The sequence below is a fragment of the Alosa pseudoharengus genome, unplaced genomic scaffold (assembly GCF_046254945.1).
Source record: "Alosa pseudoharengus isolate Yale_2024_CS ecotype anadromous, Long Island Sound unplaced genomic scaffold, YU_APseudo_1.1 YU_APseudo_1.1_scf_4, whole genome shotgun sequence".
Taxonomy (NCBI): Eukaryota; Metazoa; Chordata; class Actinopteri; order Clupeiformes; family Clupeidae; genus Alosa; species Alosa pseudoharengus.
The window spans coordinates 28389699-28404454 of NW_027468774.1; the positions used below are offsets into that span (position 1 = coordinate 28389699).

General features: G+C 41.0%; 1 protein-coding gene across 1 annotated transcript; it reads right to left on the reverse strand.

The window, feature by feature from the left end:
• Positions 1-653: 653 nt before the first annotated feature.
• Positions 654-13737, reverse strand: rac2 (Rac family small GTPase 2). Its single transcript, XM_076265748.1, has 6 exons — positions 13575-13737; positions 8435-8506; positions 7582-7699; positions 7232-7294; positions 2721-2880; positions 654-1449 (listed from the first exon to the last, which is right to left on the reverse strand). The coding sequence occupies exons 1-6, from the start codon at positions 13607-13609 to the stop codon at positions 1319-1321; spliced, it is 579 nt and encodes a 192-aa protein (XP_076121863.1). The 5' UTR covers positions 13610-13737; the 3' UTR covers positions 654-1318.
• Positions 13738-14756: the final 1019 nt, after the last annotated feature.

Genomic DNA, 14756 nt, shown 5'->3' on the forward strand with positions numbered 1-14756 from the left:
GCCCACCGACTCTATACACGATGTGATTGGCCTGATCAAAGTTTCATTTTTCCAGCTCGCAAGCCAATGGAGAGTTGCTAGACCACCCTGGCTGCAAATTACATTTGCTGCCCCTAGGGTACGTCTAGATTTCTAGGTTAGTTCTCCACTGCCATATGACTCATACATTCTCAACTACTATCATTATTCTTGACATACTGTACTACAGAGAAAGTGTTTTTGCAAAGTAAAATGTGCCCTTTTCTGGATCAAACTTTGGTCAGATAAAGAGGAATGAAATGGAAGTGTGAACTTTGCACAGTTGTAGTAGATGTTCACAGCAGTTCTACCAGAAAGACTCAGGGAGAACTGTGAAAGTACAATGAAAGTTAAGAAATTTTTTAATCCATCAAAGGATTTACAAAAGACATAGGCAACAATGAGAGTCTTTGGCATAGATCCTGCTGGAATGAGACGGCAGGGGCGGAGCCTACCCCCTGGACGGCTGGACGAGGGCCAAACTGGTAGTGGTTAGGAAGGGAGGGAACGTCCAGGGGGACATTCGAAGTGAGGCTTCCATTTGCTGGCTAACTTTATGATTATGACTGGATAGGACAACAGGAAAATAACTGTTGTGCAATATTCAAATGTCCAAATATAGAGGAGTCAGTTAGTTAATGGTCATACTATGTTTATTAGATTTTGTTTGTATTTCCATTCTGTCATTGTTCATAATAATAATAATAATAATAATAATAATAATAATAACTGTTCATAATTTGTTCATCTTGCAGCTATTTATATTTCAGTCAAATGAAAATATAGCAACATTAACCTGTTTCTGAAAAGTAACCCATTAGCAAAGTACCGTTAAACAAATTATTCCAGTGACGTTAGCCATAGCTCTATCTAGAAGACCCCCCCCCCCCCCCAAAAAAAAAAAACATGAGGCACAAGGCTCTTCTTTGTGATGATATGACATTGTGGACACATCCGAGATTGACATGATAAGACTGTAACATGAGACCTGGTAATATTGAGTTCAATGCAGACAATAACAAATATGAATACAGTGACAAGAGGCTCTCCGACTCTTAAACGTAAATCAGTAAATTTAAAGGAAAAGGTTCTGAAGCAAAATATACCATGCAAAAATAAGTACCTTTGCTTTTCCTCTTTCTTATCTCTCTCTTTCCCTCTGCCTGCCCATTCCCCATTTTCCTGTTCCAAATTCTATCTCTCTCTCTCTCTCTCTCTCTCTCTCACTCTTCTCTCTCTCTGTCTCCATCCCTCATCTTCCTCTACATCTGTTGTTCATCCCACTCCACTCAGTGGTTCCTCAGAGCAGCAGGCAGCCTTTCTTCTTGATCTTGGTAGGCTGAGGGCAAAGCACAGCACGAATGGCCTCATCAAACACCGTCTTTAACCCGCGCTGGGTCAGGGCAGAACACTCCAGGTACTTCACCGAATCTGTCAAGGCCACGTATAGTACACACACACACACACACACACACACACACACACACACACACAAACACAAACACACAGTGTTATTAGTATGATGCCTACACTCTGACATGCTGTGTGACAGTCTGAGTATGTGCGTGTGTGTGTTCGTGTGTGGGTGGGGAAGCCAATGTATTCTCCCAAATGCTAACTTGGAAAGCGAAATGTGACAGGCTCCATTAGACTGAGTTTGCTCTGTTATTATGCAATGCACGTTGCCATTCAGTTATGTCACACACTCAGAGATGTTTTCCAAATGTCCAATGTGAGCATAATTATTTGCCAACCCTTTGTTTTTTAAGACAAGTGGAATGCAGGTTTGACAATTTAACAGGCAGTTTTGTTAAGCATTTTTGACATTTTTGACTGGAGCTCCATACACATAATAATGGGAGATTACCTCTTTCTATAAAAATACATTTGGATCTCACTACTTTTAGTGAGATTGTTCCTTCTGCAGCAATGTCCTTAAAGGTCATGTCTAATGTCCGCCAAAAAATCAATTCATACTCCACATTCCATAAAAGATGGGGGCAGTATACCTCCAGAAAGTGAGTTGGTCTACTCTAGAGTAACAACCGAGACACGTGTATTGCAGTTTGGCTGGCGGTTATGTTGCCCGCATACCGCCTCCCATGGCCGAAACTGGTATTATGACACCTGTCGGGCTGTGGCTAGTAATTTAGCATGCTAATTCAGGTTGATCTCTCTTCAGCACTATACCTTGTCATTTTTTAAATGATATCATCGCCCTTATTTCTTCTCATTCTTTTGATGTGTGTAGCTCATTTTTTGGATATTTTTACCTCAATTCTTACACATGGCACCTTTAACTGGTCCATCATAGTGCTAAAACCACCATAAAATTTCTTAGCAGATGCCATATAATAGCATAAAATGGGTAGTGCCCAGTGATAAAACAGTATCATCTTGCCATTAGTAATTATTAGGAAAGCTCTCTATATGGCTGATACCAAAGCACCTTATTAGAATATGAAATGAGATATTCTGACTCTGAATTTCTGACAGCTGTCATGAAAATAACCAAATTATAAAAAAATATAACACATCATATCCTTTGACATGTCTTCGTATCATATGATAGATATAACATGAACAATATGGTCATGTCAGTCTCATGACAGAGGATTGAGGTGTATTATTAAGAAATGATCATTTGTATAATCTACAAGCTACAATCTTTGTAAAGATGTACGCCTGTTAAATGAACTCACCGATCTCTTTGGCCAGTGCAAGGCCTTGTGGGTAAGTAATGGGCGCAAGCTTCTTCTCCTTGAGCTTTTCGATGGTGTCCTTCTCGTCTCTCAGATCCAGCTTGGTGCCAACCAGGATGATGGGCGTGGAAGGGCAGTGATGCCGCACCTCTGGGTACCACTAGGTGGAAGAGAAGTTCACAAGGAATAATGAGGACGAAGACTCTCTCTCTCTTTTTTCTCTTTTCATCAAAGCATCCTCTTTTAGCGATTTTCTTTGTCTCTCCTTCCTACTCCTGATGTGAAAAGTCTCTACAGTGTGTACAAGTGCTAGGCTGTGAGTGGTTGCGCTGTTCAAATGCAGCCTGGCATCATGAATAGAACATCACAAAGAAGAGCGTGCCGACAATATTTCTAGGAATAGACTTTTACACCTTCCCACACACACACACACACACACACACACACAAACACGGGATATTGATACCCAGCAGGCACTAGGTTTTCTAATATCGTAGCATTCATTATTCATAGCGTCTGCTGTTGTTCTGCATGACCCGCGCCAGTCCACCGGGACGGTTCATCATTATCCGGCAAGAGCCTCTCATCCCTCAACACAAACGGAACAGAGAGGAGGTGGAGGAGAGGAGAGGCAGGCGGAATAAACTCCCCAGATAGAGACCGCTGCCATGATCGCAACGCCGGCCGGCTGCTCTTGTGACTCATCTAAGTGTGTCTGAGAACACCTGTCCACTCATGAGATTAGTTCTCTCAGTACTGTTTGTGTGTGTGAGTGTGTGAGAGTGTACACTAAAAAGGCGCCTGGTTTTGCTTTCAGGCTAATGCTATGCTAACCAAGCAGTAAGATTTACTTCTGTCAAACAACACAAACAAACAGCCCAGTCACCACCTGCACGGCAAACAACGTCAAGCATGTCATGTCAAGCAGATGTTAGTGAGGACTAGGGAGTCCACTTCCACAGAAGCTCAGAGGCTATGATGGATTCAGAGAAATGGAAGTCACAACATACATTGCTTTAGTGACTCACAACAATTATTCCATAGCTGCATACCATGGCAGCAAGCATAGGTCCACAACAATGCTGTTTAATGTTGCCAGAGCCCCTTTTCTTTTTCAACCACACTTGTACAGAGCACATAAGCTCTGTCAAGGTCTATTCCGATAGATTTTTCCCCAACATATCTTCTCAACGGCTATAGCTCTGCCATGTCAAAGCCTCAAGCACTTAACCTTGCCAAGGTCAGACCTTGAAACCAAAACAATAGCTAAACATTAGTCACTGAGCTGTGTCTCTTGACGCACACAGAGACCTTACGTCAGGGGACTTTTACAGGGACTTTTCATGACTTGATATCTGCTAGCACTTTCGCTAGCACATCATTTTCTTAACTGGGCTACTCAGGCGACTGCACGACTCTTCAATAACTAGTACTCCTGGGTTATCTGGCATTCCATTGCAGAGTCTGACTCCAGTACCTCATTGAAAAGGTGAAAAAACAGGCAGAAAGTGAATAAAGCCAACTGAGGTTAAAATGGAAAACCTTTTGTTATGATTGCATGAGCAGTAATCCAATATGGATAAGCCATGCAGCTAAACACAACCATTTCCTCTCTTTGTATCGCTGTGTATTTTGCTATCTGCCTTTAAATAGATACTAATGTGTCTTCTAAACCCTTCGCAATTCTTCATGTCTCCATCTGCATATGGGCGTTGTTACCATGGAGATGTGAGATAACATAGAGAAGGAAAATTGAAAATATAGCACTGCGTTCATCCTCAGATTGACGACTTGTGATCAGCATAAGGAAACTAGGGAGAATGGTTTATGTTTGGAAATGAAGGAAAGAAAGAGACTCCATCATTCCCTAGATTTAATTAGACTGTGGTTTCTGTGTACGCACCCATTTATATGAATGAGTGGAAATCATCATGCTGCACAGTGTTCCACTAAAAACACATTACTAGTTGCTTACAGTCTAACGCAAACTGATTTAACTGCATCTTCCCATCTTCTATTATTAAGAGGTCTGTGCACTACTGTCAGTAATAATGTCCATGAGGATTGAGTGGCAGTACATCATGTTGAATACTGTATACAGGCTTATTTGTGCATTTACCACAATAAAACCAGTGCACTTTGGCTCTGTACTGGCTGTCAGCATGACCTTTACAACCCTCAATCAGAATTTGCTGCAAGTGTTCCAAAGCTATTCATTTAGCAGAGGGACCATGCCGTCTTCAGCTGGACAGGAGGATTTGACAGATGACTTGCCTTATCCATACACAATATTTGTATGGATTAACTTGCTTATATTACCAGGACAAATTTGGCTCACAGTCTGATTGATTCGTAATTCTCTCTCTGAATCATATTATTGGGAGAGAGAGAGAGAGAGTTATTTTTGTCTTTCTTCCATTATGCCTTTGAAAGGTGTTGTGGGCAGTTTCATACTCAGCCAAAATCTCCCCCAGAGGAGGACAAAAGGAGAACACTGCCGGGTGAAGCGTTCTTTTGCTAAAATACACCGTCGCTCACATCGACACAAACACCCGCAGGACATCTGTTTCTCTTCCTCTCAGAGAAATAACAGTGAACATTTGAGGATCAGATTGTTTATGTTTCATCAGATTGTTCATGTTTTATCAGATTGAGAGGGCAGTGAAGACAATTCTGTTCACAGGGAGTAAGGTTATCTGAGGCTCTATGACTATGGCCAACAGGCTTTTCACTGTTTATTCGGCCGTAACAAGAATTATGGGTCAGACAACAAATTAGCAAAGCTTTGTACAGCATTTTGAAAAAAAGAGAGCACTAATGGCATATAGGAAAAAGACAACAGTGCAAATTGCTGTACACTGTATGCCTACATACAGTGTTCTTGTTGCATAGGCCTACTGGACAAAAGGCACAGTAATATTTCTGATTTCTAAAGAAACAACACAAAATAATGTCAATTTGTTCATTCAGAAATACTGTTAAAAAGCAGAATTCCTAACTCATTTGTTAAAAAAGCTGACAACTACCGAATTTTGAGCATCAACGTCCCAAGGAGCATGCAGAAAACCTCTTCTGTGTGTTCAGGTTTTTGCTATATTGCTATTCACTAATTTAAAATCAGCCTTCAATCTTACAGTGCTGAGCTTTATTTTACTGCCTGCTATACCAATTCATAACAGGGCCTTTCTGTATTCACTGTCAGACTGAATCCATCTACTTGGAGTCATTTCAGCAGCTCATATCATGTGCAGGTGGCACTTCTCATGATATGAGATACTTCTCTGGTTAAGTTTTAAGGTTGCCAGTTTTGCGGTCGTGTTCCTTAAACGTCTGTATATAAATTCATATAATCACAACACATACTAAGAACATACTAAGGCCATGACCGCTGTATTTCTGAAGTATTTCTGATATTGATGGGTATGTTAATATGTTGCTGATCGAATCATAAACGGCCATAGCCACGAAGCAACGAAGAGGAATGACTGAAGAACTTGTAGAAAAGTATTGGTATTTGTGGACGCCCGCAACAAGGCCTTGCGGTTTGTAGGGTTATGTAAGTATTTGTTAGCAAAGTCTATATATATATACATATGAACTTGCTAAAAAACTGGGTCATCATGACCGCATCAAACTGTGGGAACTAGGGAACCCTAAAAAAACTTAATGTTGGACAACATATTGAGTATTGTGGTGTAGCAATTCTTTTTGGACAAGATTGCTAGCTTCTTGGTCACCTATGTACACGCGAAAAATTAACTCACCATTTATTTTAACAATATCATCGCGCTATATCATTGGTATGAAAGAATATATTTATTATTAATTTATCTGAGGTGGCGGAACTCGCTATAACAAGCCCAGCAAACAGAGATGGACATCTAGGGCATTTTATTATCTGGGTATAGCAAGCCCTGCAGACTCTATTTGATTGAAGATCACCTGAAAAAGTCAATGCAGTGCCACGCAGGCTTCATGTCTTGACTGCATGAACAACTTAACCGCCAATAAATGAGGCGGATGAGGAGATGAGTCAGCCAGCAAATGAAGGCCCCACTTTTCAATGCGCTCCTTAATGAATGTCAGGCTGAAGGCTCTGATAAAGGTTTGTGAGGTGAAGGACCAGAAAGATAATGAAAATAACAACATATCATATGTAGTAAAGTGAAGTGAATTTAAATAAATAAATGTGCCATTCCCTTTGCACTTCACAATCATTTCTTCATTTCTTTTGGCAGGAAATACTTCCTTCATACTCTGTAAAATTTAAATCAATATTTCGATAGGATGTACATGCATCAATGTGCATGCATGCACATACAATTTCTAATTTCACTCTCACGATATGCAAGTGTCAAATTTGTACACAGTGCCACCTAGTGCTCTGTGACCAACCTACAACTACCACACAACCAAGTACACTAGATTCTCCATTTTCCTGACTATATTCTAATGAGCATTTTTGTCTGAGCATAAGCACGTACCAAAAGCTTTCACAGACAGCCACTAACCTTGGCTCTGACGTTCTCAAACGAGGCTGGACTGACCAGGGAAAAACAGATGAGAAACACGTCCTGAAAAACAAGCACAGACACACAAATAATAGATCACTATGAACGTCTGGATTTTTTTTATTTATTACGGTGCTGTCACATTCAAACAAATCTTTAAGATGATACTGAAGGTCTACATTATCTTTTCACACAATCTCCATATTTAATTCATTTTCCTTTTTGTATTTTTGAATATATATATATATATTTTTTTTTTTTTTTATCAAATCAAATGTAAGCAAATATATGCTGGAGTAGTCTTTACTCATAGTCTGTAGCCGTGGTTATTAAAAAGTGGTCTTGCTTACTGTCTGTGGGTAGGATAGGGGCCTCAGTCTGTCGTAGTCCTCCTGTCCTGCTGTATCCCATAGTCCCAGGTTCACTGGCTTGCTGTCCACCATAACATTGGCAGAGTAGTTGTCAAATCTGGGAAAGGAGAGGAGAGAAAAAAAATCACACAAAGTCAAAAATCACAAAATGGCTCATTCCCCTGATGGCACTTTGAGAGAGAGGCTGAAAGCTCTTAATAGAGCAGTCATTTCCTCTACACAATCATTACACCTAGACGTGTCATCATAGCAGTGGAACATGAGAACTCAGGAAAAGTGACATGTTTTGAACTCTAGGAAGTGTCTTCTCATGGGATGTCATTACTTGTTCTGTTTCACTCATCTAGACACCCTGACATGTCTCTCCACACTCGGAGGAGATGGAGTGACTGCAGGCAGAGAGATACAGACAAGCGAAACACACCTATAATGGTGTCTCAAGAGGGAGCGGGTTTAAGGCAGGTTGAACGTGATGGAACTGCATTGGCTCCTGGTGTTATTAGAATGAGTGTCACAGAGAACGCCCCCCGCCCCCACACACACACACACACACATACACACACATACACATACAGTCACACAAGAAAGTGCAGAACAGTGACAAACTCTATAGTCCCATTTAGGAGATGCTTGTATATGTGAGGACTCATGTTTGAATTGATCTGCGCCACCAGCTTTTTTCCCACTCCACCCCGAAACAAAAGAGTGCTTGGCTTTTTGGAGAGCCCATATGGAGTGTGATGTTTTGATGGCGCACTTCATTAAGGGAGGAGGTACAAGACTCCTCTGCCCACGAGCGCCTCCGTCCGAACCGCACAGTACTTATACTCACACAGTGGGGATGTACTCTCCTGGGAAAGCATTGGTGGTATAGCTGATGAGCAGGCAGGTTTTCCCCACAGCACTGAGAGAGGGAGAGAGAAAGAGGGCGAGAGGGAGAAAGAGGGTGAGACAAAGAGAAAAAGGGAAAGAGAGAAAGAAATGTTATGTGGATGGACTAACACACTTGTAAACAACATTTGTGTGAGCATGCTACCATATTTACACTTGGATGAATGTAGGTTATAACAAATAACAGACAAGCAGACAGACAGACGCCCATAAACAACCTTCATGCATATTCACAGTCGCATATGCAGGGACACACTCACATTCTCAGAATAATGCTGTGACATAAATACATAAAGAATGAAGCATAATATCATGCACATCCAAACAGTACAATTGTGCACCAACAGAAATACACAGCAATGCATAAGAAGACTAAAAGAGACAGAATGACTCATAACTATTCTTGCATAAAGAACCGGTTGAGACACACTTTCCACTTCAGATGGGACTGGTTATTGCCCCATTGCCACCCTGGATTTGGGGTTTGCATATATCTGAGACTGAAGACATTGCTTTTCCACACCAATCAGTGATGGCCTGCACTACTGACTTTAAATGTACCTGGCAGATTGCTAAGTTTCAAAACCTTTACTTGGGGGGTCTGGCTCGGGAGACTTTCAAAACATAAATAATTAGTGATAGTGATTTATATCAAACAAAGTTTGAGCAAGCTAAAGAAATAATGAAGATGAGACTGTGTGTGCTTGAGAGAGAAGAACTAGTGGGAAAACTAGTAAGAGAGATAAGTTGAAACATGTTTGCAAAGATGGTGAGAGAAAGGAAAGAGTACCCTACGACCTTTAAGAGATTGCACTACTGTCGAAACACCTCAAATACATGTGATAAGACACCAGCTTCTATAAAATAAATAAATAAAGAAAAACAGCTCCTTGCATATGCAGCATATATTCTCACAACAATGCTATATTAGGACTCAAATTACCTTACATAAGACTCAATTTACATTTGAACAACAAAAAGTCTAAAAATCTAATTATTAAAACATATTACTAAAAGAGTCAGAGAGACTGGCTGGGCCACTTCAGAGAGACTAAACCCAGGGATGACCGGAGCACTCAGAGAACTTTTAAACTTTTTCATTATGGTGCACAAACGACTGACGTTTCGACGCACTGCGTCTTCCACAGTGTCTTGATTGCAGCTTGGTGTCTCAACCTTGAGGTTGGCATTCCACCTGAGTGTCTGAGTGTGTGTGGAGGGTGTGCATGCCCTGACAGGACTGAAGGAATGCTGGCTCCAGGCCTCACAAACCAATCTGCGTTCCTCCAGCTGACAGGGCTGCGGCCTCCACAGTCAGCTTAAACCGTTTCGGCGCAGCTAAAGACAGAACAGTAACCTGAGGCTATAGGAGGACCAGCAACTGATGTTTACCTGTAGGATGGAAGGACGACTGGCAACTGGCCTCACTTCTACCTTACCATGTGAATCTGTCCCATTCTCTTGGTTGGTCCCTTGCAGTTCAGTCCCTTCTCGTTATCTTTTTACTTTTGGTTTATTTGTTTTTAGTCTGTTTTAAATAGACTGATGCTACTGCATTATGTTTTCACGTAGCTTCTCTTTCTTTGTTTTTTTTCTCATTTGTGTTTGCTTGTGTCTGACACTGCTCAACCAGCCTCCTGTTTTCCACTACAGACCATTTCCTGACTTGTGTGTGCTTGAACTACAAGGGCTAGGCTGCTCTTGCTCTCTCTTCTCTTCTCCTCTTCTCTCTCTCTCTCTCTCGCTCATTCTCTCTCTCTTTCCCTGCACAAAAAAAACATAGAACTCTTTTATGTCAAATTCACCTCCCCCTCTAAGAGTGGGTTATGGTGTGCAACTCCAGCTGCACTTAAGAGCAGGAACCAACAAGTTATCAGGCGAACTCAGAGAACCTGCCCGACGTTTACGAAACTCTCTTCACTCTACCTGATTATCACTGAAGGGCCTGAGGTATCTATCCTCTGATGGATATTAAAAATCTGATGAAAGTCTACATACTGTATCCAACCGGTCGTTCACAACTTCATTCTCTAATGCACACCATCTGGGATCTCAGTCTTTTTAATTACAGGCATTAAATGGCATTTGCAGGTTAGCTAAATGGTTTAGCATGGCTATAAGAGCCACTTTGAAAACAGGCCTCTGTGATGTTAATGTTCAGAGAGAAAAGTGTCCATCTCACGGGACTGGAATTCTTAACTGCACTCATGAATTAAAACTACAGTCTGTAGTATCCAGTGGTGAGGTTATTGAAATGCAACCAACTCAATATTACTCCATTTCTGATTTTGTGGAAAAATATGACAGCTGTCAACAGGATTAGAAAACACAGAATGCCCTCCTTACAACCATTGTTTTGGTTTGTACTTTCTAGGATACTGTAGCAAGATGGTGGAGCAGTATAGCAGACTCCATGGAGGACATGAAAGATTAATCTAAGCAAATGAAAACAAGATGATTCATTTTTATTTTTACAGGTGACACGTATACAACAATGAAAACTCAATTTTTAATATTATATTCAACTTCTGCTACTAGATTGCCTTAGATGGTACACACTGTAGCTTTAAGGCATTTCAAAGGACATGAGGGCTTTCTATCACACTTTATAAGTCTACCAGTATGGCACACAAGCGAGCCGTTTGGATGCCGGCATGAAAACACAATATGCGCTCCACTCGACTCAACTCTTGGCGAATGAAGAAGAGTTAGAATAAGCGCTTCTGGGATGACATTTTATTTCATCTCAAAACATGAGAGGCCTTTTTATGTTGCTTAGCAAAAAAAGTCTCTCAAAACTTCACCACCAAGCTTCTCCGGTCTCCATGGGATGGGCTCAAGGGAGATGAGTGGCAGTCAGTGGAACTCAGCACTAATGCTCTTTCTCTGTGTTTCGTTCCAGTGTCTCTTAGCTCAAATTGCTAGCACTTCACTCTGGCTGTCAAGCCTTTTCTCCGTGAACAGCAAGGATGTTTTTTGAAGAGGACTTTAGGGCCTACTGTTCTGATGCAGATTCTCTCCCAAGAACTCAAATGCATTTAGAATCGCTCTAAATGTGCAGGATTCAGACCAGCAAAGACACAGGTGACTCCAAGTGCTCATATGAGAGAGATACACCCAACCCTGTGGGCCCTTAGTTCTCTCTTTTGGTGCCTTAGCCAATTTCCTGTCTTGTCTCTCTCTTCCCCTATCTGCTTGATATGGGGCTGACCTCTCACCTTTACAGAGGTGGGTGCTCAACAAAAGACAATGATGCATTTCCATCAGTTACATGAACACTTGATACATAGAGACTAGAGCTGCAAAAACACAAGGCCAAGGTCAGCCTGGTACACAGGGTAAAAAAAACATATCTAAGGGCAAATGTTTGGGGGAAAATGACTGATTAATCCTGTGAATCATCTCTCCAGACAGATCGTCTGCAGCCATCTTTACTATGGACAGACTATACTGTAGGTGAAATTAGCCTGGCAGGCTAAAGCGTCCTACGAGAGTGACGAGAGCCACTCTCCATATATGTATTAGCTCCATCACTACCACATGTTGGTGGAAATAAACCCAAAGAAGTGGGGATATACAAGGCCTACAAAATGCAACCAGAAGGTTCAGTGATTATGTGACCTCAAACAAGAGCTAAAGGCGTTCACACATTTACAACTAAAAGAGTTTCACTACGACAGTGATGCAGATATCAGTTGGGTTTCCTTCTAGCCAGAAAGAAACTGAACCAGGAAGCATACTGAAATGAAGAATACTGCAGCTAAGTGTGGAGACAAATGCGGAACTCGGCCTGTACGGTGTCTGCATGCTGTGGGTGTCAGAAGAGGAACCGAGGCACTACAAAATGGAGAACTTGAGTACAGGATATCCTCAAAAATAGAGCGAAAGAAAGACTGCCCAGCTTTGCAGCTGGCCTACTCAGTACGTTACCTTTGACTTTAGAGGTAAGTATGGTCCAAAATAGACTACTGTACTTGTGTAGGGGCTGGGATTAGGGTTCAATTTCAAATTAATATTCAAGTTTTTATTAATTGTTTGGTTTTTAACAAAACCAAGGCAATGCTTCTCAATACTGACCTGTCAATACTTAATACTGACAAATGTAGCCATCTCTCCCAGTGTGGAACATGAGTAATTCCCCACTGTCCTTACATAATAAAAAATATTTTTAGCAAACAGGGCATTATCATTTACACCACATTTACACAGACACTAGTGCAACATCAGGGCCATATCTACATACTAGCTCTTCTACCTCCACCCATCTTGTGTCACAGCAGGCACAATAACTGCACTCTGAAATGCAGAATTTCCGGCATCACTGTGAGCTCAGCAGGTAACCGTAAACATCTTCTTCCTTATTCTCTCCTTTTTTTCCCTGATAAGGAACTTCATCTATGTGGCACAACACACTGAGTGATTTAAAAACAGGGAAGCCAGTTCTGGGAAGTTCTATAGTTAGTACCACCTGACACCACCTGATGGCTCTTTGATGACAATCATGATAATGTGAAACCATGCAGGTTGGATACTGAGCTTTAGACCAAGAAACTAAAAAGAGAATTGACTGCTACTGATGAGCAGCATGGTAGAGAACGCCTGTGCTTGAGGCCATGTCTCTCAGAGATGATGGCTACATCTCAGGAAGTGTATGAATCGCAACTAGTGTCACATATTTTCAAAGTGAAAGAACAGGGTAACCAACGGGCATGCTGTCCTAATGTATAGTGTCCTAATCTGACAGCTATAGAGCATATATTGAGTTAATGTATTAACACAGAGAATATTCCAGATCAGGTGTTCCAAAAGCTTTAATTCGTCCACTGTTGAAATTTCTGAGAGCATGTGCGTAAAAGATTAATGAATCAATAATCAATAATCACTAATGAACCTTTGAACAAATTAAACTCTAAACTTAATAAAGTCTTGTCTCAAATCCAACAAATGATCAAAACAGTTCATCGTAGTTCATCATAGTTAAATAACCGATTACTGTGTCTTGTGTTGCACAATACAGTGTAAGGTTGTTGTTTTCTTTTGTCAAGAGAAATCAGAAGAAATATAATATCCAGTAAACTTACCCATCTCCAACCACCACACATTTAATAGCTTGCATTTTTCTTGAAAAAAAACCTCGGCAAGGCGCAGCTATTGACAACTTGGCAGAAACTATTGTGAGATACAGGAAATCAGTTTTGACTGTGTTCTGCTACCTCCGTTCCCTCCTCCCCCTCACACACCCTCGCTCTTTTTCTCTACCTCTATCTTTTGCGCTTAATCTTTTCTCGTTCCGTATCCAATCATGCGCGTGTGGTTATGACAGGCGGCTGGTGCAATATGTAGAGAGACGCTAGGAGTACGTTTGCTTACCCCGTGGTCATGACTGTAATCTTTTCTTGAAGGAACTGCTTCATCCAATAGATGGCGCCAGATAATAGGCTAATGCAGAGCCGTAGGCCTATATAAAAAGAGTTTGGCCAACTCTCGCCATGTTGGATACCAACGTCGGATGACTCTACAGCGTAACCTTATGGGGCGAATATGCTATGAAATAAATCGCTAATTTTCACCATTATAACAGGCATATGAATGTTATCATCATGGTTTGTCAATAAAAGGACCTTACAGAAATATTGGTATCCAACATGGCGCCCATTCAATTTCCTAGTTGGCCCAATTATCTCTAGGCTCTAGGCTAATGATAGGCTAATGACCTACTCTGGAAAACGTCTTGTAAACTCACGTAGACCTCTTGACCTAAAGGCCTACACTTTAACATGCCTATGCCTATCTGTGTCATCAATTCTGACTAGATAAAGAAGAGAGAAAATCAATACCCTTTAAACCAAACAAAGATGCATTATGATTATTAATGAAACTATAGACAACAAAGACATATTTACAAACATATATTTACAAAACACTCTAGCCAATCTATGACAATCGTGTACACTATGCCTACTTCAGTGATGCAGAAACATTGCAAGTTCAGTAATAATGATTTCTACTTGACCGCTTGATGCTTATGTAGAAATATTTAGAATAATTTAGAGCAAAACCCCAAATTTTCGATTTGTGAAATGACTTTCCTAAATCATGAGACTCTTTATTCAGAGTACCTATGTAGGAACTGGTGTGATGATGGTAGGCCTACTCTTTTTTGATGTTAACCATCCAAGCAATGAAAAGGAGCAGATAGATAGGTGTGAATGTAGGTTGAGTTTAATATGACCAGAAATGGCCCCTCCCTCCTGTAACCTATA

What these genes read in the sequence shown, in the direction of transcription:
- rac2 (XM_076265748.1), bottom strand. Translation starts at nt 13,609, where the DNA reads ATGCAAGCTATTAAATGTGTGGTGGTTGGAGATGG. An exon ending in CCCTATCCTACCCACAGACA is followed by an intron (nt 7,295 to 7,581) that starts GTAAGCAAGACC and finishes CTTGTTTTTCAG; the next exon opens with GACGTGTTTCTCATCTGTTT. An exon ending in TGCACTGGCCAAAGAGATCG is followed by an intron (nt 1,450 to 2,720) that starts GTGAGTTCATTT and finishes TGGCCTTGACAG; the next exon opens with ATTCGGTGAAGTACCTGGAG.